The 27,925-nt window shown below is 38.0% G+C and overlaps 1 protein-coding gene across 4 annotated transcripts in view; it reads left to right on the top strand.

Annotated features, from left to right (window-relative positions):
* The window catches only part of VWA8 (von Willebrand factor A domain containing 8), a 473,608-nt gene that overhangs the window by 187,828 nt on the left and 257,855 nt on the right, over positions 1-27,925 (top strand). For all 4 annotated transcript variants that reach the window (XR_010318190.1, XM_003412602.4, XM_064270072.1 and 1 more), the window contains exons 17-19: positions 4,127-4,242; positions 16,504-16,610; positions 24,101-24,207. Coding sequence is in view for 3 of the 4 variants with exons in the window: in XM_003412602.4 (XP_003412650.2) it covers positions 4,127-4,242; positions 16,504-16,610; positions 24,101-24,207 (330 nt within the window). In the remaining variant the exon portion in view is untranslated. The remainder of the gene's footprint in view (positions 1-4,126; positions 4,243-16,503; positions 16,611-24,100; positions 24,208-27,925) is intronic.

Below are 27,925 nucleotides of genomic sequence, written 5' to 3'. Positions count from 1 at the left end.
TGGATGGAATACACAGGAATCAAATCAACTATATCTGTGGAAAGAGACAATGGAAAAGCTCAGTATCATCAGTCAGAACAAGGCCAGGGGCTGTCTGCAGAATAGACCATCAGTTGCTCATATGCAAGTTCAAATAGAAACTGAAGAAAATTAAAACAAGCCAGCGAGAGCCAAAGTATGACCTTCAGTATATCCCACCTGAATTTAGAGACCATCTCAAGAGTAGATTTGACACATTGAACATTAATGACCGAAGACCAGACAAGTTGTGCAATGACATCAAGGACATCACACATGAAGAAAGCAAGAGGTCATTAAAAAGACAAGAGAAGACCAAAATGGATGTAAGAGACTCTGAAACTTGCTCTTGAAGGTCGAATAGCTAAAGCAAAAGGAAGAAATGATGAAGGAAAAGAGTTGAACCAAAGATTTCAAAGGGCGGCTCGAGAAGACAAAGTAAAGTATTATAATGACATGTACAAAGACGTGGAGATAGAAAACGAAAAGGGAAGAACGTGCTCTGCAAACTGAGGGAACTGAAGAAAAAATCAAGCCTGGAGTTGCAGTACTGAAGGATTCTATGGGGAAAATACTGAATGACACAGGAAGCAACAAAAGAAGATAGGAGGAATACACTGAGTCACTATACCAAAAAGAATTGGTGGACATTCAGCCATTTCAGGAGGTAGCATATGTGCAGGAACCGATGGCACTGAAGGAAGAAGTCCAAGCTTCACTGAAGGCACTGGCGAAAAACAAGGCTTCAGGAACTGACAGAATATCAATTGAGATGTTTCAACAAATGGATGAAGCACTGGAAGTGCTCACTCGTCTATGCCAAGAAATTTGGGGGGCAGCTACTTGGCATATGGAAACTATTGAACAATATCATTAATAGCACACAAAAGTGAAATTATGTGGAAGATCATTCAAAAATGGTTGCTGCAGTATATCCACAGGGAACTGCCAGATACTCAAGCCAGATTCAGAACAGGTCATAGAACGAGGGTCATTGTTGATGTCAGATGGATCTTGGCTGAAAGCAGAGAATACCAGAAAGATGTTTATCTGTGTTTTATTGACTATGCTAAGGCATTCGACTGTGTGGATCATAGCAAAATATGGATGAAATTGCAAAGAATGGGAGGTAGTCACTTGTACAGATCAAGGGAATGCTGTGTGGTTTAAAGTCAGGAAAGGTGTGCATCAGGGTTGTATCCTTTTACCATATATATTCAGTCTGTATGCTGAGCAAATAATCTGAGAAGCTGGATTATATAAAGAAGGACAGGGCATGTGTATTGAAGGAAGGGTCATCAATTGTTGTTATACTTGAGTTAATTGTTGCAGCCACTGTGTCAATCCATCTCATTGAGGGTGTTCCTCTTTTTCACTGATGCAAAACATGGTGTCCTTCTACAGGGACTGATCCCTCCTGACAACATGTCCAAAATACGTGAGATGCAGTCTTGCCATTCTTGCTTTCAAGGAGCAATCTGGATGTACTTCTTCCAAGACAGATTTATTCATGCTTTTGGCAGTCCGTGGTATATTCAGCATTCTTCTCCAACACCGCAATTCAAAGGTGTCAACTCTTTTTAGTCTTTCCTTATTCATTGTCCAACTTTCGCATGCATATCAGGTGATTGAAAACACCATGGCATGCGTCAGGTGCACCTTAGTCCTCAAGGTGACATCTTTGCCTTTTAGTGCTTTAAAGAGATCTCTTGTAGCAGATTTACCCAATACAGCGCATCTTTTGCTTTCTCGACTGCTGCTTCCACATGTGTTGATTGTGGATCCAAGTTAAATGAAATCCTTGACAACCTGAGTCTTTTCTCCATGATATTGCTTATTGGTCCAGTTGTGAGGATTTTCGTTTTCTTTATGTTGAGGCATAATCCATACTGAAGGCTGTGGTCTTTGATCTTCATCAGTAAGTGCTTCGAGTCTTCTTCACTTTCAGTAATCAAGGTTGTGTCATCTGCATAACACAGCTTGTTAATGAGTCTTCACCACTCCTGATGCCCCGTTCTTCTTCATATAGTCCAGTTTCTCGGATTATTTGCTCAGTTTAGAGATTGAATAGGTGTGGTGAAAGGATACAACCCTGATGCACACTTTTCCTGCCTTTAAACCACACAGTATCCCCTTGTTCTGTTTGAATGACTGCCTCTTGATCCATGTATTGGTTGCTCATGAGCACAATTAAGTGTTTTAGAGAATTCCCATTCTTCTCGGTGTTATCCATAACTGGTTATACTCCACACAGCCAAATGCCTTAGCATAGTCAATAAAACACAGGTAAACTTCTTTCTGGTATTCTCTCTTCCAGCCAGGATCCATGTGACATCAGCAATGATATCCGTGGTTCCACGTCCTCTTCTAAATCCAGCTTGAATTTTTGGACATTCCATGTTGATATACTGCTGTATCTGCTTTTGAATGATCTTCAGCAATTTTTGCTTGCATGTGATATTAATGATATTGTTAGATAATTAGGAGGCTAGAAGTCGAAATTCGCAATGGTGGCTCTAGGGGAAGGCTTTCCGTCTCTATCGGCTCTTGAGGAGAAGGTACTTGTTTCTTTTGAACATCTGCTCTTGAGTGATCTTCATGTGATTTGGCATCAGTCTTCCCCCATCTCTGCCTGCTTATCTGCTCCTTCACAATCTTTTAAGAGATTGACTCAAAACATACCCTACACAAATCCTGCCTTATTAACGTAGATAGCCTAATCCCAAATAGCGGTTAGGATTTGCAACACGCATTTTGGGTGACGCAATTCAATCCATCGCACTTTTTGGGCCCTCAGCTTGCCAGGGCGGCTTGGATGCCCCCGTGCCCTCTGTGGCATCACTGTGGCCTGTTCTGCCCTCCCAAAGGACCAGTTGCTTCAAAAGTGCTTCTCTCCTCTGGTCGTCAATGACAATTGCCATCTCCTCATGCTGATGCTGTTAAGTTAGGAGCACAACAGAAAACATGTGCCTTCTGCATTTGCTGGCCATGTTCCCCCCCTCCCTGAGGTATTTTCATAAGTGAGCTATGCTAATATTTTTTCCACAGGAGCATGTGGAAGAGGATTGGCATGGTGGTCCTTGTGAGGATGCCTCACAGGGGGAGGGTGCAACTGGCAAAGAGAAATATGTAAAAATGCGGTAATCTGATCCCTTGGATTCATACGAATATGTAGGTCACATCTCTTCCTCTGTAAGATTTTTCGTCTTGAGATACCTTGTTCGTTGTGCTATGTGCTTTAGAATCATTTTCTAATTTAATCCTCTTGACAGCCTTATAAAGTGAGGGCATTATTGTCTCCGTTTTAGAGATGGGTCAACTGCAGCTTGGAGAGGTTAACTAATTTGCCGAGGTCACGCAGCTAATAAATGGGACTCTGATTTGTCTCATTCCAAAGCCATAAATTTTATTGTTACATCATGCTGCCTGCCAGGATAACTTCAAGCTTAAGAAATGTTTTAGTATTTACTATGTCCTGAGCTCTACAATAGCAACTGTATTAGTGGGATCTGGGGAAGTATAAGAAAAAAAAAGTGAAATTATCCAGGCGGTATAGAGGAAGGGTTCCAAAAAGCAAACTGGCACCCAGTGACATGTTTATTGAAATCTCTGTGGTCAGCACGCTCAGTTGTCTACAGTTCCTTTTTTCCATTTCAGAAATTACATATTTGCTTAAAGCTCTAAGCATTTTCAGGATATCTTAACAGATTGGTTTTGTGTAAGAAAAAAAAGAACAAATAGTTAATTGTAAGGTCATTTGTACGTCAAGTGCAACCTTATTTTGTAACACTCTTTCTTCCTCCATCTAACCACGTTCTTCTTCCATCTCCCACAGCATGTACACAAGCACTTAGGATAATGAGAACTTTTTAATTGAATTTAACTGTTAAACATTTTCTAGACTGATCTTTTAAAAAAACTATAATTTAGGAGGATGCTTTAAGTGTAAATTGGTTTCTATATATTTTTACATGTAACTCATTAACAGTGTATATTTAAGTTTTGCCTCATCCTTCAGGAATAACGAATTCTGCTATGATAGCCATCCTTTGGGACTTTCAGCAAGTTCAAACAGGACTGTTAACAGGCTGTCTTTGCCTTTTGTCAGGCACAATCATTGGCAGCATCACTTTCTACCAGACAGCTGTTACGGATTTCTCGTCGGCTGTCTCTGTATCCTAATGAAAATCTTCACGGTGCTGTTGCTAAGGCCTGCCTCTCCAGGTAACTGTATTCTCCCTTCTCACTGAATTCAAGTCTTTATAGGGTCGCTACGAGTTGGAATCGACTCGACAGCAGCACGTTTGATTTGGTTTGGTTTTGAACCATTCATACCTAAGAAGGAACATAGTGTCAAAATATATAAGACAGAAGAAAGTAAGAATATAAGGGAAAATCAGAAGTCATGGTGGGAGGTTTTACCTCACTTCTTTCAGAAATTGATAGATTATACATTCTGAAAATTAATAAAGACAGAGAAGATTTGAACAACCCCATTAACAAACTTGATAAAATGGGACTTTGCCCAATGGACACAGAATATTCCATTCTTTTAAAGTACACATGAAATATTTGTGCCATGTGTCAATAATTGAGCACACACTAGACCAAAGTCAATGCTCATTAAATATCAAAGTATCTTTACCATAAAGATCATTTTCTGTGACTAAAAAGCAACAGAATTATTACCAATACCAAAAAATTCATTTAGAATTTTAAAACACTTCTATCTCAATCATACATCAAAGAATAAATCGTAATTAGAAACTGAACCTCAATATTTGAGAGAGACAAAATTCATGAGCTAAACATTCAGCTTAATTAAAAAAAAAAAAAGTGAGAAACTAAAGCCAAAGAAAATAGAAGAAATTGAATATTGAAGTAAAGGGCGCAGATTAATAAAATTAAGAATAAAATATCCATGGAGAAGATTAGTCAAACAAAAGCCTTCTTTGAAAATATTAGTAAATAAAATTCTGGTAAATTTAATCAACATAAAAGAGAGCAAACACAAACAGGTAATATTAGAAAGTAAATAAGTAACATCTACAGACACAGTCAACATTTACAAAACAATAAAAAAGGAGAGTTTTCTAGAGTTGTATATATTACCTAAATTGATCAAGAAGGAATAGAAAATTCAAATAGATCCATAACCATGAAAGAAATCATATTAGTAGTTAAAAATCTCATAAAAAATGCCATTCCTGGCTGGTTTAATTTTCAAGTTTTACCAATTTATCACAGAAGATATAATCTTTATCGTATACAAACTGTTCCAAAGAATAAGCAGTGTAAACTCTAAATCACTTTGAGTTTAGCATAATCTTGATACCCAAAGCTGACAAGAATAATTTATAAAAGGAAAGTTGTAAATTGAACTCAGGTAATGGATGCAGAAATCCTAAATAAAATACTAACAAATCAAATCTAGCAATATATATATTTTAAATCATGAACAATTTGAAATTATCTCAAGAATGTGAAGAAAGCTCAATAATCTATTACTGTAATTCACTGTATTATCAGATTATTTTTGTTATTACTGTTGTTAGTTGCTGCTTTGTCATCTAGTGCTGCTATAACAGAAATACCACAAGTGGATGGCTTTATCAAAGAGAAATTTATTTTCTTACAGTCTGGTAGGCTGCAAGTCCAAATTCAGGGCATCAGCTCCAGGGGAAGGCTTTATCTCTCTGTTGGCTCTGTAGAAAGGTCCTTGTTATCACTCTTCACCTGTAGTAGGAGCTTCCCTGCATAGGAACCCAGGTCCAAAGGATGCAGCCTGCTCCTGGCACTTCTTTCTTGGTGGTATGAGGCCCTGCTGTCTCTCTGCTTGCTTCTGTCTCTTATATCTCAGAAGAGATTGGCTTAAGACACTATCTAATCTTGTAGATCTCATCAATACAACTGTTGCTAATTCATCTCGTTAACAGATAGGATTTACAACATATAGGAAAATCACATAAAATGGTGGATAATCACACAATTCTGGAACTCATGGTCCAGCTAAGTGGGCAGATATTTTTGGGGGACACAATTCAATCCATGACATTCCACCCTCTACCCATACCACTCTCTGGCCCCCAGAAATTCATGTCCTTGCCACATGTAAAACATGTTTATTCCATCACATAATAGCAAAAGTTTTAAATCGAGTCCAAGTTAAAATCCAAAAATTCCTCTTCATCTGTGAAATCTAGAATACAAGTTATCTGTTTCCAAAGTACAAAGAACAGGCACAAGCTAGACATTTCCATTACAGATAGGAGAAATTGGAGGGAAGGAAGCATAACAGGCACCAAGCAAGTCAGCAGAACACATTACATTAGCCCTCAAGGCTTTGAAAATAATCCTCTGTTCTCTGAGACCATTTGCACAATGGCTTTTCCCTCCAGACTATAGGTAGTGGTCACACTCTCCAGATTCTGAGTGAAAGCCCCTTGACCCTGGGCTTTAGCTCCACTTTCTAGGCCCACTGGGATGGCAACTCTGCTCCCTTGGCTTTAGGCAAACCATTCTCCTAGTCCATCTGAGTGATGACTCCACCCTTAGAGGTCACAGCCATACCTTTTGAGACTGAGGCAGCTTGGCTTCCTGTGTCCCTTGTCTCTTCAGCTCCTGCTTCCTGGTTCCTTGGCCTCTCATCCCTTGGGCCTCATGCCTTCATCTGCCCCGCTGGGGCTAGTGTTCCAAAGCTCAGTAGCTCCACCAATAAGTGTCTGATGGTACCCCACTCTACTAGGAAGCCTCCTGTGCACAGGCACTCAGCTCTCTCGCTCCATGGGTTGGCTCCAGCACTGTCTGGCACTGGTCTCCTGGTTCTGCTGCTGCCAGTTCCCTGCTGCTGCTGGTTTCCTGCTGCAGCCAGTTCCCTGTTGCTGCCAGTTCTCTGCAGCTGTTTCTCACCATCTGTGCCTTCTCTGATGTTAATAGTTCTCCTCACTTCCTTCTGAGTCTTCTATCCATTCACAGTTTCAAAACTGCTTCTAGATTTTAGGTATCTGTTAGAACAGCACCCTACTCTCTTGGTACCAAATTCTGTCTTAGTCATCATCTAGTGCTGCTATAAGAAAAATACCACAAGTGGTTGGCTTTAACAAAGAGAAACTCATTTTCTCACAATCTAGTGTGCTGCAAGTCCAAATTCAGGGCGTCAGCTCCAGGAGAAGGCTTTCTCTCTCCTTTAGCCATGGAGGAAGGTTGTCATCAATCTTCCCCTGGATTAGGAGCTTCTCTGCACCAGAACCCCAGGTTCAAAGGATGCAGCCTGCTCCTGGTGTTGCTTTCTTGGTGGTATGAGGTCCCCCTGTCTCTTTGCTTGCTTCTCTCTTTTATATCTCAAAAGAGTTCGGCTTAAGACACTATCTGATCTTGTAGATCTCATCAGTATAACTCATTAATCCATCTCATTAACATTATAGTGATAAGATTTACAGCATATAGGAAAATCATATAAAATGGTGGACAGTCACATAATACTGGGAGTCATAGCCCAGCTAAGTGGACAGATATTTTGGGGGGACACAATTCAGTCTATGACAGTTGCCAGCAAGTCAGCTGTGACTCAGGGTAACTGTGTGTGTGCAGAATAGAACTGCTGCATAGGTTTCTCAAGGCTGTGACCTTTCAGAAGCAGATCACCAGGCCTGTCTTCTAAGGTCCCCCTAGATGGGTTTGAACAGCCAGCCTTTTGGCTAGTAGTCTAGCACTTAACCGTTTGCAGCATCCAGGGACTCCATTAAAATTAATGAAAAAAGTATAGTAAATGGAAGAAAAAAAAAGGATTTAATAAAATCCAATAGCCAAACCTAAAAAATAAAAACAAAAACATCTTTGTAAATCTGCGATACTCTTAATAAACCATGAATAGAAGGGAACTTCTTGATTGGCTACGTTAAAAAAAAATTTTTTTTTTCAAGAGAAATTACATCTAAATTATTACAGAAAATAGAGTTGAATGAAGTTTCTGATGTACCAAAATCAACGGCATTCCTATATTCTGGTAACAATGATCCCATTCAAAATAGCAGCAGAAAGCTTTTGGCACGTAGGAATATATCTAACAAGTGATATATAAAGTCTTTATGGAGAAAACTATTAATCTTTGTTGAAAAGTATATATGTATTAAAAAAAAAAAAGAACTTAAATGGAAAGCTATACAATGTTCATGGAAGGAAAGACTTGCTATGGTAAAACTATTTATTTATTTTTCCTCCAAAATAGTATATAGATATAATTCAGTCAAAATCCTCCCAAGGTTTTTTTTTCTTTTTTTTTTTTTAAATTTAATGAGCTGATCTCAAAATTGGCATGGAAGTATAAGGGATCAATATATAACCAAGGAGCTTTTGAAGGAGATCAAGGAGGGTATACTTACTATTAGATGTAAAGATCCATTGTAAAGCTGTATTCATTAAAACAATATGGTACTGGTGCTAGGAAGGGCAAGTAGACCATTAGAATATACCACAGAGCCCAGAAACAGACTCATTTATAGGGAGGAACTTAGTGTATGTTAGAGATAGCATTATAAATCAGTGTGGGAATAGATAGCTCTGTCAGTAAATAGTCAGAAATAAAAACTTTCCACTTTATTACATATAAAATCATATTTATGACAAAAAACATTATAAGCCACTCTCCAAGTTGTAAGCCACAAACTTGGAGAAAAGGTTTTACAAGATTTATAGTCAAGAAAGGATTGGTATTCAAGGACTATAAAGTACTACAAATTAATAGAAAAAAGAAACAACCTTAAATGGGCAAAGGATGAATATGCATGCACAGAAAAGTTAATTCCAGTTACCAAAAAAACATTTTGAAAGATTCTTAACCTCATTATTGATCAGGGAAACCAATTTTATTTTTTTACATGCAATTTTATTTTTTTTTTTAAATATACTATATATAGGTCTGAATCAACTTAACGGCACCAACAACATTTATGCTATGCCTCTTTAGAAATAATATATGCATTTAGTACATTTAAAATATATATCATAAACAACATTCTGTGACTTTTAGAAATTAGGAAATAATTCTGTAACTTGCTTTTTTTTTTCATTTTGTGTATTAGGTCAAAGTTTATAGTGCAAATTAGTTTCTCATTCAAAAATTTATACACAAATTGTTTTGTGACATTGGTTGCAGTCCCCACAATGTGTCAGCACTCTCCCACTTTCCCTTTACATTCTGGGTTCCCTGGGTCCATTCGTCCAGGTTTCCTGTCCCTTCCTACCGTCTCCTTTTTGCTTTTGGGCAGGTTTTGCCCATTTAGTCTCATGTACTTGACTGAACTAAGAGGTGTGTGTTATTGTCTGTTTTGTAGACCTGTGTAATCTTTGGCTGAAAGATGGGCTTCAGAAGTGGCTTCAGTTCTGAGTTAGCAGGTGTCTGGGGGCCATAGTCTCGGGGGCCTCTTCAGTCTCTGTCAGACCAGTAAATCTGATCTTTTTTTGTGAATTTCAATTTTGTTCGACATTTTTCTCTCGCTCTGTCTGGAAACCATCTATCGGGATCCCTGTCAGAGCAGTCAGTGGTGGTAGCTGGGCACCATCTAGTTCTTCTGAAAGCAGAACTAGAACCCAGTGGAGCCTGTGGTTCATGTGGTCCATTAGTCCTTTGGACTGATCTTTTTTTTGTATCTTTGGTTTTCTTCTCCTTCGCTCTGAACACGATGGGTCCGATAGGTATATCTTAGATGGCTGCTCGCAAACTTTAAAACCCCAGACGCTACTCACAAAAGTAGGATATAGAATATTTTCTTTATGAACTGTGTAATGCCAGGGTGTTTATCCCTGTGTCATCCCTCAAGGTGTTTGAATGTGTCTAGAAGCTTCTATGACTTTGCCATGGTCAAGTTGTGCTGACTTCCCCTATATTGTGTATTGTCTTTCCCTTCACCAAAGTTAACACTTGTCTAAGATTTAGTTAGTGATTTCCTCTCCCCACATCTCCCCTCTTGTAACCATCAAAGACTGTTTTTTTTCTGTGTGTAAACCTTTCCTGGGGTTTTTATAATTGTGGTGTTATACAATATTTGTCCTTTCGTGATTCACTTATTTCACTCTGTGTGATGCCCTCCAGATTCACCTGTGTTGTGAGATGTTTCTCAGATTCATCATTGTTCTTCATCATTGTGCAGTATTTCGTTGTGTATATGTCCCATAATTTGTTTATCCATTCTGTTGATGAGCACTTAGGTTGTTTCCATCTTTTTGCTGTTGTGAATATTGTGAATAATCCATGGACGTGTACATGTCTATTTGTGTCACGGTTCTTATTTCTCTAGGATATGAGATTACTGGATCGTGTGGTGTTTCTATTTCTAGCTTTTCATGGAGGTGCCATGTCGTTTTCCATAGTGGTTGTACAATTGTACATTCCCACCAGTGCATAAGAGTTCCAGTCTCCTCACAACGTCTCCAGTATTTGTCATTTTCTGTTTTTTTGATTCATGTGTGTATTTGGGAGGTGGGGGTGGTGGTGAGATGCTATCTCATTTTAGTTTTGATTTACATTTCTTTAATGGCTAATGATAGCCAGTATTTCCTAATGTGTCTGTTAGCTGCCCAAATGTGTTCTTTGGTAAAGTGTCTGTTTATATCTTTTACCTATTTTCTAGTTGAATTGTTTGTCTTTTTGTTATTGAGGTGTTGAAGTATTCTATAGATTTTAGAGATTAGACCCTTGTCAGATATGTTGTGTCCAAAAAATTTTTCCCAGCCTGTGGGTTCTCTTTGTATTCTTTTGGTGAAGTCTTTTGATGACCATAAGTGTTTAATTTTTAGGAGCTTGCAGTTATCTAGTTTATCTTCTGGTGTTTGTGCATTGTTAGTTATGGTTTGTATTGAATTTATGCCATGTATTCGGGCCGCTAGCGTTGTCCTATTTTTTCTTCCATGATCTTTATCATTTTGGGTTTTATATTTAGGTCTTTGATCCATTTTGAGTTAGTTTTTGTGTGTGGTGGGAGGTATGGGTCCTGGGGAAAACCAAACTTAAAACAAGAATTACCTATCATTTTACATCCATCAGACTTCAAAAATTAAATTTTTTATGAGTGGTAGGAAATGGAATTTCATTACTGTTATTGGGGTGGAAGCCTCATCACTTGGCGGTCAATCTCACAGTATCTTTATCTACTGACTATATTAATGCCCCATGATCTGACTATCCCACTGCTTCATATCTGTCTCAGAGATAGACTTATATATGTGTACAGGGAGGCATGTATAAGAATGTTTTGCATTGTTGTTTGTAATAACAAAAAAATGAAGACAACGTATATGTCCATTGGCATGGAATGATATGTAAATTGATATATTCATATAAGAAAACACTATCCAGCAATTAAAATGAAGTAGCTCTACGTGTATCAACAAGTATAAATCATGACAACATAGTATTGAGGGAAAAAAGTACATTGCAGTATAAAAAAGGGCAATATAAAAGTATGTCCATTGTTGTATATCCAAATATAAACATATGGACAAGAAAGATACATAGAAGTTTCAGGATAAAAGTTCTAGGAATGAAGAGAGACAAATAGAATGCTTAATATTCTCAGTGATTTTCTACGTGCTTGAAATATTTCATAGTTAAACATTGAAAAACAAAAACAAAATGCTTTCTTTTGTGAAATTCACAAGTATTTCACTGAATCAAATAGCCAGTCGATTTTTCCAGGGTTATCAGCTAACCACAATAAAACTCCCATTTCCTCATTACCTCCTGGCTCGTTGCAGAGCAGCTGTCTTGTTTATGTACCATCCACTGACTTTAGCAAAGCTACAGAGTCCAAAGACTTATCGTGAACCTCTGCAGGATAGCACAATGGCAGGAAGGAACCAAAACAACATCTGTGTATAAAGCGTTGTTTCTGTTTTCAATGCCCTCGTTCTATATTGAAGCAGTGAAAAGAAATGGAATTTTATGGAAACTTTTGAAACAAAAATTGACATTTGTATTCATGAAGTATTTAGCAGACAAAATCAAAAGAAAATCTCTAACCTAAATTTATTCAACATTTTCTAGTCTTGTTTCTTTGCCAGTATTAATTTTTGAAATACCCACTTTCCTGTTTATATCATTTGGGTTCAGAGTAGAAAATTTCTTTGTCTGAAGGAATGACTTCGTAAGCATTTAACTTCATAGCCCATAATATCCACATCAACTCTTTGAGCTAGTTGCATAATTTTTTTTCTAGGTATTTGAAAACCTTAGGGGCCAAAGGGAAGAAAATTTAGAAGATTAGGAGATCATTAGGTATTTTGCATTCCAACGATTCGTTTATTAAAAAAGAATTAAGTAGAGGGTCACTGTAATCGTATTTTGTGTTCAATTAACTTATTTCTGAAAAATGGTGATTATCCTTTGGCGCAGAAGTTTTAAGTAGAGTTATAAGAATTTAATCAGAAATTAAGATTAAGTGTCTCTGAAATTTAGGTAATGCAGAAATTATTCTATTCATGGAAAACTCAGTTTGTGTACAACTTTTGCCAGAAATTCTCACAATAGAAAATGAATAATATCTATGTAAGATTTCCACTCCATTTAAATTATTACCCATAACCCATTGCTGTCAAGTTGATTCCGACTTATAGCGATCCTGTAGGACAGAGTAGAACTGCCCCATAGAGTTTCCAAGGAGCGCCTGGTGGATTTGAACTGCCAGCCTTTTGGTTAGCAGCTGTAGCTCTTAACCGCTACGCCACCAGGATTGCCATTTAAACTATTAAGTGATTAATTTTTTAAAATCACAAGTCTGATAAAACTCATCATATATTGTATTACATGATTATTTTTTATGTGAATTTTTTGGTGTTCTCAAGAATGATTTTACTTCCAGAAAAGGCCAGTCACAGATTTATATTTGGTTTTAAAAACTAATATTCAATTTTTAAAACTATAGCTTACAAAAATCTAAATCTTCTTATGCTTTCCATTTTGTTTTGCTTATTTCTAAATATAGTAGATTTTAGCAATCACTTTTATAGGCCTTTGAAAGATGTTTGGTTCCGTTTATAAAACTTGGCTAAATTCAATACCTTCAAATACTTCAAATTGCATTCATAATTTTACATATCCTGTTTTCCTTTTAAAGTACTTTGGAAACCCTGGTGGCATAGTGGTTAAGTGCTACAGCTTCTAACCAAAAGGTTGGCAGTTTGAATCCACCAGGCGCTCCTTGGAAACCCTATGGGGCAGTTCTACTCTGTCCTATAGGGTCTCTATGAATTGGAATTGACTCGACAGCAATGGGTTTGGTTTGGTTTGGTTTGGTAGCAATGTTGTTATTGTCATTAATTGCCATGGAGTCAATTTAGACTCATGGAGACCCCACAGGTCTTATTAAGAAATAAGATAGAATTTTCTAGGTTGGTAGCAAAAGAAGATAGAATAAGAGCAAAAGATGTGCCCATATTACCAGCCTTGGGTGGAGGTGTTAACATTTTTTCAGTGTTAAAGAAAATTGAACATATCCCTTCAGTTAGAATGTTCAGGCTAAACAAAGCTTTTAAAATATGTTTTCACTCCCATTATATCTTTTCAAGATGTTAACCTGGTCATCTCATGCTAATTAGAAGACCTGCTGGGCAATTATAGATTTCCTTATTGAAAACCTGAGTAGGTTTTAGATTATCTTTCAATAATAAAGGGATTCTTGGTGAAAGGATTGGGAACTATGTGGTGCTTAGTGAAAATTTTTTAAATTAATGTTATTGCCATTTCTTTCTTAAATTCAACGTTTTCTCTCAAATAAATAGCAATTTCTCAATCTTTAATAAAAAGGAGGTGGGGAAGAATGAGAGAGAAGGACCAAGGGCTCAGTGGATATTAGGCAGACTTTCAATTTCTATTTAAAATATGTAACTGAGTGATTAATTTATACTTTTGATTTTTTTTTAAGTTGAAATCTTATATTTACATACACTATTGGAACATTTTGGCTCCATGGGTGGTGAAAACAGTGAAGCACTCAACTTAAAGGTTGGCAGTTTGAACCCACGCAGGGGCCTTGGAAGACAGGCCTGGCTATTTGCTCCTGTAAAGATTAAAAAAAAACCAAGAAAACCCTGTGAGGCAGTTCTATTTTGTTGCATGGGGTTGCTATGAGTTAGAGTTGACTCAGAGGCACCTAACAACAACACAGGCTTTGAAGGTCAGTCTAGAAAGGCTTCAGTACATGGGCAGTTTGTTGACAGACGGTATAGATGTCAGGAGTGTCTGCGCATGGTAAGTAAAGTCTGTGAGTAATGAAAGTGTCAGTTGTTATTCACAGAGGTCTGATAGGAGGCCATAGAGATGCTGCTGTAGGGCCTAATGTTTACAGGCTGGACTCTTGTTCATGGCATAGTGATGAGAAGAAGGTAGGGCAGAGTGCCAGGACAGGCACTCTGGAAGCAAGCTGAAAGCATGGTTACTGGATCTAGGAGATAAGGTGAGGGCTTGGTCATGAGCAACAAGGTAAGAATCTAAGAAGTGTGACGAAAGGTCAGAGATGAACACCAGTTAAAATGACTTGATGTTGTATCAATAGGCTTCTGGCCAAGAAACACATAAATTCCCCTACACCATAACCTAGGACCAAAATGAGGCGTAGGTGGGAGACAGTGTCAGAAATGTGGATTGGAATATTACTGGGACAGAAAACTCGGCAGTTCATTTCATCTTCATCCATTTGCCTCTTTTCTCAAGGTCAGTCATTGGTGGTTCAGTGATAGAATCCACACCTTCCATTTAGGAGAATTGGGTTCGATTCCTGGCTAATGCACTTCATATGCAGCTACCTCCCATCAGTGGAGGCTTACATGTTGCTATTATCCTAAACAGGTTTCAATGGAGATTCCAGACTAAGATGGAAGAGGAAGAAAGGCCTGGTGATCTTCTCTAAACCATATGAATCACAATGGCCTGATCCCCAGCCAATCATGGGGATAGCTCAGGACCAGCCAGCATTTTGTTCTGCCTGTGTTTTAGATGTAGAGATTTAGAGATGTGGAAAGCCTAAATTAGGAGGAGTATGTTCTTAATGGGGCCCTGGTGGCACACAGTGGTTAAGAGCTTGGCTGCTAACCCAAAAGTCAGCAGTTTGAGTCCACCAGCTGCTCTTTGGAAATGTTATAGAGCAGTTCTACTCTATCCCACAAGGTCTCTAAGAGTTGGAATCTGCTCAGTGGCAATGGGTTTGGTTTGGTTTATGTTCTTAATATGTTTATTTGGAACATTGTGGCTCATTGTGGTATGTTACAGATACCTATGGATTATAAATCATTTCTGTGGGCTCTCTTGGGATCCTAAACTCCCGATATAACTTTATTTGTGTCGTTACATCGTGTACCAAGAATGTGGTATTCAAACAGTTTATTTGTAGTTGGAGGATGCTTTTGTTACTCATCAGATGGTTATTTTGACAATGTACATATAGAATGGATAAGCAGGTTTTTTTTTTTTTTTAAACAGTGCTTATGCATTAGGACTTTAAAAAATATATTTGTAAGATTAATTACAAATTCTGTCCTAAAATACTTATGCTACAGCTAGACATATTGTTTTAATCTTTCTTTTTTTTAGAAAGTGTATTTTCTTTCCACAAGTTATTTCCAGGAAGATTAAAATATGCTGTAATTGACAAGGAAGAAACAAGCTGGATAATCTTATATTCATTCAGTAATTTGTGTTGGGAAAGTGAAGAAACACTCGTTAATCCAGCTGCACTAACATGGATTGGTGCTTGGCAACCTGAAGCAGGCTAAAGTGTTGTTTTATCTGTTAAGGAAATTTGACAAGCCAGTTCAACACATAATCAAGACTTAGGGGGTATATTAGAGTCAATTAAGAAAGCAAATTATTTTAAGTCTTGTTCTGCAAAATATTGTATATAAATACCCAAAAACCCGTTGCAGTCGAGTTGATTCTGACTCAGCGACCCTATAGGACAGAGTAGAACTGCCCCATACGGTTTCCAAGGAGCGCCTGGTGAATTCAAACTGCCGACCTTTTGGTTAGCAGCCGTAGCTCTTACCCACTATGCTACCAGGGTTTCCATTGTGTATCAATAAGCACTGCTAATTACAAATGGGAAACCCTGGGAGCATAGTGGGTAAGAGCTACGGCTGCTAACCAAAAGGTCGGCAGTTTGAATCCACCAGGCGCTCCTTGGAAACCGTATGGGGCAGTTCTACTCTGTCCTATAGGGTTTCTATGAGTCGGAATCAACTCGACGACAACGGGTTTGGTAATTACAAATGAGTTCTACTTATTAAAGCAGATTCAACAAACGTATGCTTAATATGTTCTGGGGGTTTATGTTTATTCTAAAACTGTGTTTGATTTGGATTTCACAGATCCAGACTGATCTCTCTTAATAGGATGAAAGTAGTAAGGGTGTATGTGTGTGTGTGTTAAAAGATTTTTATAAATCACAGAAAGTTTTGACTTTATCATTCTACCCCCTTCCTCCCTGCCCCCTGCCCCAGGTTTTTACCAAGTCTTGCAAGGGCAGCGTTAGAAAAAAATCTGGCAGATGCTGCAATAGAAAGGACAACTGCTGGTCACCTGGAACCCGAATTGAAGGATTACAGATGTAAGTGTTAGATTTATTTCTTTTGAAGTGAAATAATAATTTTCAAATGTTTGATTCTATTTATTATTTTAATTTCAATAATAAAATACTTTGTTTTTTGTCTGTTCTTCAACCACAGCACTTCTCCTTTTGTCTTTCCAATATATTGGGCTAAAGAAATGGATCTGTTATTTAAAAGGGTGTTTGAAAACCACTTACAAGTTAAACCTTAGAATATTCCTTTTAGTGCACGCTGGATACGGTCCCCCACCACCTCAGAATCACAACTAACAAATTAAAGGCTCTGAGAATTCCTGCTGTAAATAAACTTGCCTAATTTTGTTTTATCTAATATTTTCCATGTGTGTATAACTGCAGAACTGAGAATTTGATTTTTATTGTACAACTTCTACATTTTGAGAGCCAACCATGTCCTATGGGACACATTTGGGAAATTGTTCTAAGTGGATACAGAGTAAAATAACATTTAGCATACCATTTTATGCCTTCTTTCTCCTCCCACCTTTAGCATCTTTTGTGGTACTTTTCTTCTTGCTAGACATAAATACAATTTTGAGTTGTGGAGAGATGTATCTCTTCCTACAAAAGTTTTCTCTTCTTCACTTAGAGCACAATGAAAGTTTTCTCTATTTTGTAAGGTATTGTTTTATCAAAATATCCAATGTATGACACCTCTCTGAAGGGGACTATTGTGGTTCTCTTTTGTAGTAGATGTTGGTAGTAGTTGTGGCTACGCTGACACAAGAATTTGGTGTTAAGGAAATAAGATGTCTTTTTCAGAGTAAAATTATGAACTCAGTACACTGATGGATCTGAGTACAGACATGCAAAGGCAACTCAAAGAGCTGTAGATGCATATGTTGCTTAAATGAGTCTATTAAGATACCCAGAGAAAGATTGTGTCATTCAAACTGTAGATTGCCCAGTCTTGGAAATAGGCTGAACATCTAAGCCTTATATAGGGGATAAGGAAAGATAAGAGACTTTTTACTCATTTGGTCCCATTAGTCTTCCATGCCAGTGCTCTTGTGGAGAGTTGTTAGTCTGATGTTTCAAGTATTTAATTCATTTAATCCACTCTCTTTGTTCAGAGTCCATGCTCACCAGGCAACCTTCCTATAAAGATGTTGCTTTCCATGCAGGTCCATTCAAATGGGAATATGCTGTTCATGGCAGCCACTGTATCATAGTCTATGTGAAAGTTGAAGTGTTCGTTGCCAAAGTAATATTTTGCAATTCTGGTTTTATGTACCTGTCTTTAATATCCTCCTGAGGGTTAGATTAGCCCACATTTGTGATGACAAAATCAAGTTTTGAGCCTATCAGGCTGAGGACCTTGACGTATTTACCCAAATAATGCTATCCTGTGAGATTTCTTGAGAGAGAGAGCTTTCTCCCAGGGATATACTAGAATCACCATTCTCTGAGTGCATTTCTGTTTCTAGTTTGGAATTTTGACAATAAATATTGGTTCAGTTAAATTTTCCTAAAGCCCTAAAGCTAATGAGAATATTCCATCAACTAAACTGTAGATGATATCAGATGCTGTTTTGAACCTGAAATTACATATGTGTTCTCACTGCCACGCTCTTGCTCTTTCCCTTCACAGCTTTGTAATGGGCCTATTTCAGAGGTCTGATCGTAGTGAATACATGGTGAATTCTCAGCATGACAGCTCCTGGTTTTCCTCCCCTGTGGAACCTGTGAATCAAAGGAAAATGGCAGGGATCTGTTGTGGGGAAAGGTTACTCTTCAGATCTACGGTGCTTTGACAAAAGAAGTGTGTAGTACTCAGCAATCATTAAACAGAGTGACGGTTTAATTATTTTCTGCTCAAAAGTGTTCATGGTACTCCAATGGAGCAAATGTTAGTTTTCCCCCTTGTCTTTCAAAATACCCTAGAACAAAAACAACATTCTTGAGGTGAAAGAAATTGCAATTTTCTTATCTGAAGTAGGGAAAAAAAAAGATAAATTGTTTAAGATATTGTAATCAGCTATCTGCGTGCTAGAGTGTGTCCACAGGAAGGAATATTATTCGGAGTCAAGGGATTTGAACACACTTCACGTGGTAGAATGTCAGACTGTATTAAGTTCTGTTTTGAGCTATACCCATACTGACTAGACGATGTTAAGCAAATAATTTATGTTCTTCTAGTCCTTGTAATTCTTGTTTCATTGTTAAGAAAATTGCATGAAACTATATGAGAGAAAAATGAGATGAAGTACCTAGCTTGAGATCTGGCCATAGAAAGTCTTCAGTGAATGATAGCTTCTATTATTGTGATCGTCACTATTACTACTACTACTACTATTATTGACCTTGGAACATGTCAGGCAGTGAACATACGTGTCTGGTTGCTGTTGGAAATACACATGACATGTGTTCCCTGACTCTAGGGAATTTATTACTTAGTTTCCTGGCTTCAAGGTGCTCTTGATCTACTCTAAGACAACACATTTAAAGCAAATAAAGAACAATACAATGATAATTATTACAACTTGTGTAGGACTGAGATTCCCAATCTAGCTGGATGTCAGAATCACCCAAGGTGTTTATTTGAAAATACAGGTTTCCTAGACTATCCCTGAAAATAATAATTTAAGAAGTTGGGGTGGGTTGATTCATATTATTTGGTTGTTTTTTTGGTGGTGTCTTTACTTAGTTTTGGTATCAGGATTATTCTGGCTTCATAGATGAGTTTGGGAGTATTCCATCCTTTTCTGTGCTCTGAGATACCTTTAGTAGTAGTGGTGTTAACTCTGCTCTGAAAGTTTGGTAAATTCTCTAGTGAAACCGTCAGGCCCTGGGCATTTTATTTTGTTGTTGTTGTTGGGAGTTTTTTAATTATCTTTTCAATCTCCTCTTTTGTTATAGATTTATTTGATTGAAACACACTGTTAGGTAGTGCGTTTCTAGTAATTTGTCCATTTCCTCTAGGTTTTCACATTTGTTAGAGTATAGTTTTTCATAGTATTCGGTTATGATTCTTTTAATTTCAGTATGTCTGTTGTGATATCGCCCATCTCATTTCTTATTCAGGTTATTTGCTTCTCTCCTATTTTTCTTTTGTCAGTTTGGGCAGTGGTTTATCGATTTTGTTAATCTTTTGAAAGAACCAGCATTTGGTCTTATTAACGCTTTGAATTGTTTTCTATTTCATTTAATTCTGCCCTAATTTTTATTACTTGTTTTCTTCTGGTGCCTGAGGGCTTCTTTTGCTGCTCTCTTTCTATTTGAGTTGCAGAGTTAATGTTTTGATTTTGGCCCTTTCTTCTTTTTGGGTGTCTACATTTATTGCTATAAATTGACCTCTGAGTACCGTTTTTGCTGTGTCCCAAAGGTCCTGGTGGGATGTGTTTTCATTCTCATTTGATTCTGTGAATTTCTTTATTCCATCCTTAATGTCTTCTATAACCCAGTAGTTTTTGAGCAAGGTGCTGTTCGGTTTCCATGTGTTTGATTTTTTTCCCTTGCATTTTCACTTATTGATTTCTACTTTAATGGCCTTATGGTCAGAAAAGATGCTCTGTAATATTTTGATGCTTTAGATTCTATTAAGGATTGCTTTATGGCCTAACATGTGGCCTATTCTGGAGAACGTTCCATGTGCGTTGGAAAAGAAAGTATACTTGGCTGCTATTGGTTGGAGTGTTCTATATATGTCTGTGAGATCAAGTTGGTTGATTGTGGCATTTAGTTCTTCCATGTCTTTATTGAGCTTTTTTCTGGATGTTCTGCCCTTCACCAAAAGTGGGGAGTTGAAGTTTCCTGCAGTTGTTGTGGAGCTGTCTCTCTCTCTTTTCAATGCTGTTAGAGTTTGTTTTATGTATTTTGGAGCCCTGTCATTGGGTGTGTGAATGTTTACTATGGTTATGTCCTCCTGGTGTATTGACCTTTAATCATTATATAGTGTCCCTCCTCATCCTTTGTGGTGGATTTTACTTTGGTCTGTTTTGTCAGAGATTAATGTTGTCACTCCTGCTGTTTTTTGATTGTTGTTTGCTTTATATATTTTTTCTATCCTTTGAGTTTTGGGTTGTTTGTGTCTTTAAGTCTAAGGTGTGTCTCTTGTAGGCAGCATATAGACAGATTGTGTTTTTCATCCATTCTGCCACTCTGTCTCTTTATTGGTGCATTTAGTCCATTTACATTCCACATAGTTATTAATAGGTATGAGTTTAGTGCTGTCATTTTGATGTCCTTTTTTTGTGTGGTTGACAGTTTTCTTCTACTTAATTTTCTGTGCTGAGTCATTTTTCTTTATGTATTTTCTTTTCATCTTTTTCATTGTTGTTGCTTTTGTATTTGCTGAGTCTTTATTGTTTTTCTTGTTTTTTATTTTGATGTGTAGGGTTGTTAGTTTCCTTTCTGGTTAGCTTAGTATTTACACTGTTTTTCTAAGTTTAAACCAATCTTTTTTACTTTATATCTTCTTGATTTCCTCGCCATATGAAAGATCTATGACTACATTTTTTTTAGTCCCTCTTTTTTGATTTAATGTTGTCATTGTTTACATAATGATGTCTCCGTTTCCCTGTTTTGGGCGTTTTAGTTTTATTTTTGTTATTTCTCTATCTGGGTTGATATCTGGTTGCTCTGTCCTGTGCTGTAGTCTTGGGTTGTTATCTGATGTTATTGATTTTCTAACCAGAGGACTCCCTTTAGTATTTCTTGTAATTTTGGTTTGGTTTTTACAAATTCCTTAAACTTCTCTTTATCTGGAAATGCCCTAATTTCCCCATCATATTTGAGAGACAGCTTTTCTGGATATATAATTCTTGGCTGTCAGTTCTTTTCCGTCAAGGCTTTATATATGTCATTCTATTGCCTTCTTGCCTACGTGGTTTCTGGTGAGTAGCCTGAACTTAGTCTTATTGAATCTCCTTTGTAGATGACTTTTGGTTTAATCCCTAGCTGCTCTTAAAATTCTCTCTTTATCTTTGGTTTTGGCAAGTTTGATTATAATACGTCTTGTTGACTGGGGCTGGGTTGACTTTCTTTTGGGATCTGCCTTGTGTAGGGTTCGATGAGCATCTTGGATAGGTATCTTTTCATTTGTCACAATATCAGGGAAGTTTTCTGTCAACAAATCTTCAACAATTCTCTCTGTATTTTCTGTTATCCCCCCCTGTTCTGGTTCTGCAGTCATTCATGGGTTATTCCCCTTGGTAGAGTCCCACATAATTCTTAGGGTTTCTTCTTTTTTGTAAATTCTTTTCTCTGATTTTTTTCTCAGATAAGTTGGTGTCAAGTGCTTTATCTTCAGTCTCACTAATTCTGTCTTCCATTTCCTCAATTCTCCTTCTGTGATTTTTCTACAGAGTTTTCTAATTCTGAAATTTTATTGCTAATCTTCTGGATTTCTGTTTGCTATCTCTATATATGGATTATTGCAGCTGTTAAATTTGTCATTGTGCTTTTCTATAATCTTAAATTCATCTGTTGCTTTGTCTGTGGGTTCCTTGGCTCGTTCTGTGTTTTACCTGATCTCCTTCCTGATCTCTTGAAGAGTTCTGTACAGTAATCTATTGTATTCTACCTCTGGTAATTCCAGGAAATTCTCTTCCTCTAGAAGATTTTTTGATTCGTTGTTTTAGGAGCTTGCTGAGCCCATCATGGTCTGCCTTTTTATGTGATTTGATACTGACTGTTGTCGCTGAGCCATCAATAAGTTATTATACTTATTTATTTTATGTTTGCTTACTGTGTCCTAGCTTCTTGTTTTGTTTTGTTTTGATATGCCCAAATAGGCTGCTTGTGTGCACCAGTTTGACTATTGGTGTCCTTGAAAATCTCACGTCCTGTCAATAGGTGGTTAGAGCTGCTACTAGGTATATGAGCCCAGGGGTGTGTTTACTTTTCTTGTGTGGATTCAGCTTAGGTGTCCAGGTCATCAGTCACCAAGTGTGTGGTGCAGACTCTCATCTATAGTCCTAGACAGGCAGGGCTACATAGTGGTGATTGGAACAGGCCCAGGTATCTGGCTGTAGCAGGGAGTAATGTGCTAAGCAAGGCATGGGGCTGACGGCTGCCCTGAGTGTCTGGGAGCAAAGTGTGTCCCTGTTCCCTAGAGTGCGTAGGTGGGTAGGTTTTGCAGCTGGACTATGGGCACCCAGTGCTTTTGGCTGTAAGGACTGGGAGACACCACTTATTCTTGGACACGTGTTGCAGGTGGCTAAGTGGTATGGGTGGAGTCCTCAGGCTCCTGATGTAGGTAGGTGAGCACCCCGCTTAATGGGCAGAGCGGTGTCAAATGTCACAAATCTGCCACTCCACCATGTAACTGATACAGTGAAGTTAGGCTTCAGGTATATACCCTGTTGTACTGTGTTAATGAGGGCCTGTGCTGTTGAGATGGGCTCACACAGGTCTATGCAGGGGTGAAAGGGGCGAGAGGCATTCAAAGTCTATGGACCCGTTATGCCTGTGCCTAGGCAAAGGAGCCGTACCTGTCCCAAGTTTCCGGTCTAGGGGAGCCAGCAGGTTATTTTTTCCTGTTTATTAATTTGGTCCCTTTCCCAGGCTGGTAGAATGACTCAGGGGGCGTGATGGGCACTAATTCCAGCGCAGGGGAAGTGGCAGTTGACATTCACTGAAGCTGGCCCAGTTCCTGGTGCAGAGCAGGGAGAGAGGTTCTTCCCAAATGGGATGTTTTTTGATCTGGGCGGTAGGTTAGACACATGTACTTATCTTTTGCCAATTGAGGGCCACTTCTCACTGGTTCTGGAGGGCTGATCACACTCTCCGCCACTCACTGTCTCCCAAAGTGGAAAATGTGTCCCGAACTCCACTGCTTGTCTCACTGTGCTCATCATCCGATCTGGCCTGCTGGGTGCCGGTTGCCCCTGGGTCAGGTCTGGCAACTCCTTGCTGCTTCTGAACGTCTCTCCTTCCCCCTACCGCTTAGTCTGATTCCTCAGCTTTGCCTTTGATGTTCAGGTCTCCTAGATTGTCATATATAATTGATTCACTGATTTTTCCGGGTCTTTGTTATAAGAGGGACCACTGGAAGCATCTGACTACTGCACCATCTTGGCTCTGCCTCCTCATCTGTATTTTTGACTAGAGTTATAGGGGATTCTCTTGTGGAGGTTTTCAATGTGTGGGCCCTAAAACATTATAATCAAGGTACTGCAGAGCTTTTGAATGCATATTTATTTTATGTATGTGTTATAGTGACTCTGACCAAACAAACTTAGGAAGGCGGTTTGGCTGAGTTCTAATTCCCCCCACCCCTTTCAATTTTATCCATATGCTGTTTGCTGTATATACTGTTTAAAATCAGTTTTCTACATTTTGGAACATTTTAAGCTGTATATAGAGCTATGGTGTTTTATGACCACCTTCAAGCTTGTTTCTTTCAGGAATTAAAAACCTTCGAAGAGTCCACTAAGAATTACCAGTGCTACAGTGCATTCTGTGTCTGGTGGACTGAGTTCCCTGTGGACGGTGCTAGAAGTAATTCTCTGTCCCGTGTAAATGTTTAGGTGAAGTAGCATCTGGATCTCTGAGGATTGGAGCTGTCAGTACACCGATACATAGTGCCCGTGAGAAAATGAAAGTGCCTGATGTTCTGTTCTATGACAATGTTCAGGTAGGGTCTTTGTTTTGTATTCACAGATAAATCACCATTTACATTGTGGTAGTTAACACAGATTCAAGTGAGAATGATTTTTATTTGTTTTTATAATTTCCTAAATTCAATTAAGATGATGCAAAATGAAGAGATGAAACATTTTTTATTAAGGCATTGGAAAACGTAACATTCTTTCCAAAGATACTTGAAAGTTAGAGGAGTTTCTGCTATGATTAGGGTACTAAATTTTATACACACATGCACATGCACTTCAGGTAAATAAATTGAATGCATTATTAAGTTAAAAACAAAATAGAACTAATAGTCATCCTCTCTTTTGCTTGCTCGTTAGTTAAACCCTTTCAGTAGTTCCAAGAGGGACGTGTTTGATGCGTCCTTTTTTTTGCAAATCTTTTTTTTTTTTTTTTAACACTTTCTTTTCTTTTTCAAAGGGGAGGGTAGAGAATTTCTGATTTGTGTGCTAGCCAAGCCTTATGGACCATCCATTAACATAGAAGTAGGTTTGTACCCAGATGTTCACATTAGAGAAAACTACCTATAATAACCCATGATGTAAGAATTTTTTTTCCTTTTCTTGATTTTCTGCCAAGTGGCTATATATTTCTTTTATTAAAAAAAAACAACTTAAATTTTTCCTGTAATGCTTAATCACAAATCTGCATGTAAATAGTAACCTTACAGTTATAAATTAATAGAAATTCTCCTTACTATTTCACTATTATGAAGAAGTTAGGAAAACTAAAGGAAAATCTCTTTTTTATCTGCTATTCCCTAGCCCTACTTATTGTCCAATGACTACCGTATTTTTATCCCTAAATTGTATTGACAAAATAGGTATCTAGGCAAATTCTTCTTTCTCAATAAAAGTCTTATTTAATATTTAGAAATCTGTCAAAACTATAGTTACTTTCTGTGGCATAGCAAAAGAGATACCCTCATTTGGTTATATTCATGCTGTAGCCAATTAACTAATGTAAGTTTTATTTTGCTTCCTGCAGCTTTAATGCTCTTGTGCAGCAGTGAACAAATGAACAGAAAATAAAGTCATTTAATGTACATAAGAGGGAAAAAAAGTCTTGCCTATCAAATAAATACAGGAACATGATTGTAAGGAAATATATTATCTCCCAGCACTGATGGAATCACACTCTGCACATGTAGTAAAAGGGAACAAAGAGAAAAGACTTAGGAAACAATGTTATAAGTGACAGTTTGAAAAACTCCTTGGTAACAAAGGTTGAAAAGATGTTTCAGCAAGTAAGAACATAGGAAATTCAGTAGGAGGGAGGAGCATTGTTCCCTGAATGCAGTATCTGTTGCCATGGTGCTTATGACATAGACCTCGGGGGCCTCAGGGGTTCTGTGAACCTTACACAGTGGTCCTAAGGGACTTTTTGTAACCTGCCTCCAAATGTACCTTCTCTTCTTAAAGCATAATGAATTAATCATTAATGAAAAACATTTTACCTCTCTCCATTCTAGGGGCAGTGGCTTGATTAAATTTGCTTCTGTTGTCTGCATTACTCTTTCATCTTTGCAGCAGTAGTCTGAGTCCTTCTTGCCAATGTAGGTGCTCTATACCATCTTGCTGTTCTTTACCTAGGGGTCCCCTTACTACACTGTGTTGGAACTGGTTTTTTAAATACATGTTTTCACACCACTAAGCTGAGGCCCTGTGTTTCTTTATTTTGTATCTCAGCAAATACCACTGTGCCAAAAAAAAAAAAAAAATACCACTGTGCCTGTCACATAACAACTGCTGAGTAAACATGTGTTGAGTGGATTAATGATAGAATGAATAAGATTTGAAGATGTATAATCAGGAGTATTATTAGTTCATTAAGTCTTTCATTAAACTCTTTAAAGCCAAAAAAAAAAAAAATTTTTCATTAAGGAATATTATACTTGTAACAGAAAGGAGGAGAGGTTGGAGGAAAGAGATTAATAGCCTCTTAATAAGCTTAAGGAGCTTTAGATCTGAAAATGTTTTTAAAATACCTACAATGCGTCAGACCTTGAACCAAGGTATTGAGATGCAGAGATTTTTATATATATATATATCATATGGAGCGCTTATGGTACAGTAGTTAAGAGCTTGGCTACTAACCAGAAGGTCACAGTTCAAATCCAGCAGCTGCTCCTTGGAAATCCTATGGGGAAGTTCTTCTCTATCCTATAGGGTCACTATGAGTGGGAATTGACTCAATGGCAACACGTTTGATTTTTTTTTTTAATATGATATGTACCAAAAAACCAATCCTTAAATAAATCTTTTCCAAGGAGTAGCTGATGAATGGGAACTCCCCCCTTCTGATTAGCAGCTGAACTCTTACCCACTGTGCCATGAGGACTCCATATATATCCTATATATATTGACATGTACGCATATACGTTGTCTCTCTCACACACACACAAGAGCACATGCATGCAGGCGTAGAGCTCCAAGGCTCAAGTTGCTTATAATCTCACGAGGGAGACAGACAAGTAAGTACACCTGGTTATCACACAGTGTGATGGAAGAGAGCCTGAAATTATAGAAGCCAAATGGGCTGCTAAAAATCTAAGCCAGAGATGATAAATAACTGAAAGCTGTGGGGACAGAAACAAAAGGATAGATGCAGTTCACCTTTTGGTGGTTTAATTGTTAAGACTTGATGTGTAATTGAATCTCGATAAGGGAGGAGTGATGTGGGCAGCACGGTGATGACGGGTTTGGGCAGGTGGTAGAAAAACGATGCTGCTGGTTGGGGTGAAAGGTACAGAATAAGAAATGAAGTTAAGGAAAAAGTAATGAGACAAGTTTTGGATATGTTGAGTTTGAGGAGCCTGGGGAAAAACCAAGTGATCTGATAGTCACTTGGAAATACGGGGCTGGAGTTCAGGAGTAAATTCTTGCTATTGAGGATCAGCGTAGAGTTGGTAAGGAGTTCTGGTGGCTCAATGGTTATGTTCAGCTGCTAAATGAAAGGTCAGGGGTTGAAATCCACCAGCTGCTTTGTGGGAGAAAAAAACCTGATATTCTGTTCCCATAAAGATTACAGCCTAGGAAACCGTATGGGGCAATTGTACTCTGTTACGTGGGGTCACTGTGAGTCAAAAATTGACTTGACAGCACCCAACAGCAACAACGATATAGTTGGTAGTTGAAGCCATGAGGTAGATGAGATGACTAAAGCAGAGCAGATCAGAGGTGGCTCTTCAAGCACTGATGTACCAGCACCCAACTCTGCACACAGCCCTCGGTCGCCCCTCAGGTGGGTGTCGGTGTCTGAGTAAGCACAGCTTACATTTATACTCAACCTCTCCTGTGGCCCCAAAGGAAGGCATACGCCAGGGGACAAATCAGTATTTAAGGAAATCCTACAAGAAGAAGATTCAGCCAAGAAGACTATAGAAGAGAAATTGTTAGAGAGGTAGGAAGGGGTTAGGAGAGACAGTGAGACAAGGGAGAGAGGAGACTTTTAAGAAATTATCTGTAGTGCCGAGTAGGCAGAGAGGTTAGGAGAAGAATTAGGTTGATGACCTTAGAGTTAGCTAATGTGCACTGATTTGAATAATCTAATTAGATGTAATGAGGGCACAAAATAGGAGGACATGAGAATAGCAAAGAATATAAATACTGTTTGAATTACTTTGCAGTGTTTACATTGTTTTTTACTTAGCTATGCTAGTGCTTATTCCAGCTTTTTTATTTCTCATGCAGATTAACCCATTT

The sequence above is a fragment of the Loxodonta africana genome, chromosome 17, assembly GCF_030014295.1.
Source record: "Loxodonta africana isolate mLoxAfr1 chromosome 17, mLoxAfr1.hap2, whole genome shotgun sequence".
NCBI classification, from domain to species: domain Eukaryota; kingdom Metazoa; phylum Chordata; class Mammalia; order Proboscidea; family Elephantidae; genus Loxodonta; species Loxodonta africana.
Note: the sequence above shows the minus strand (reverse complement) of the source record. Positions and strands in the feature narration are given on the sequence as shown.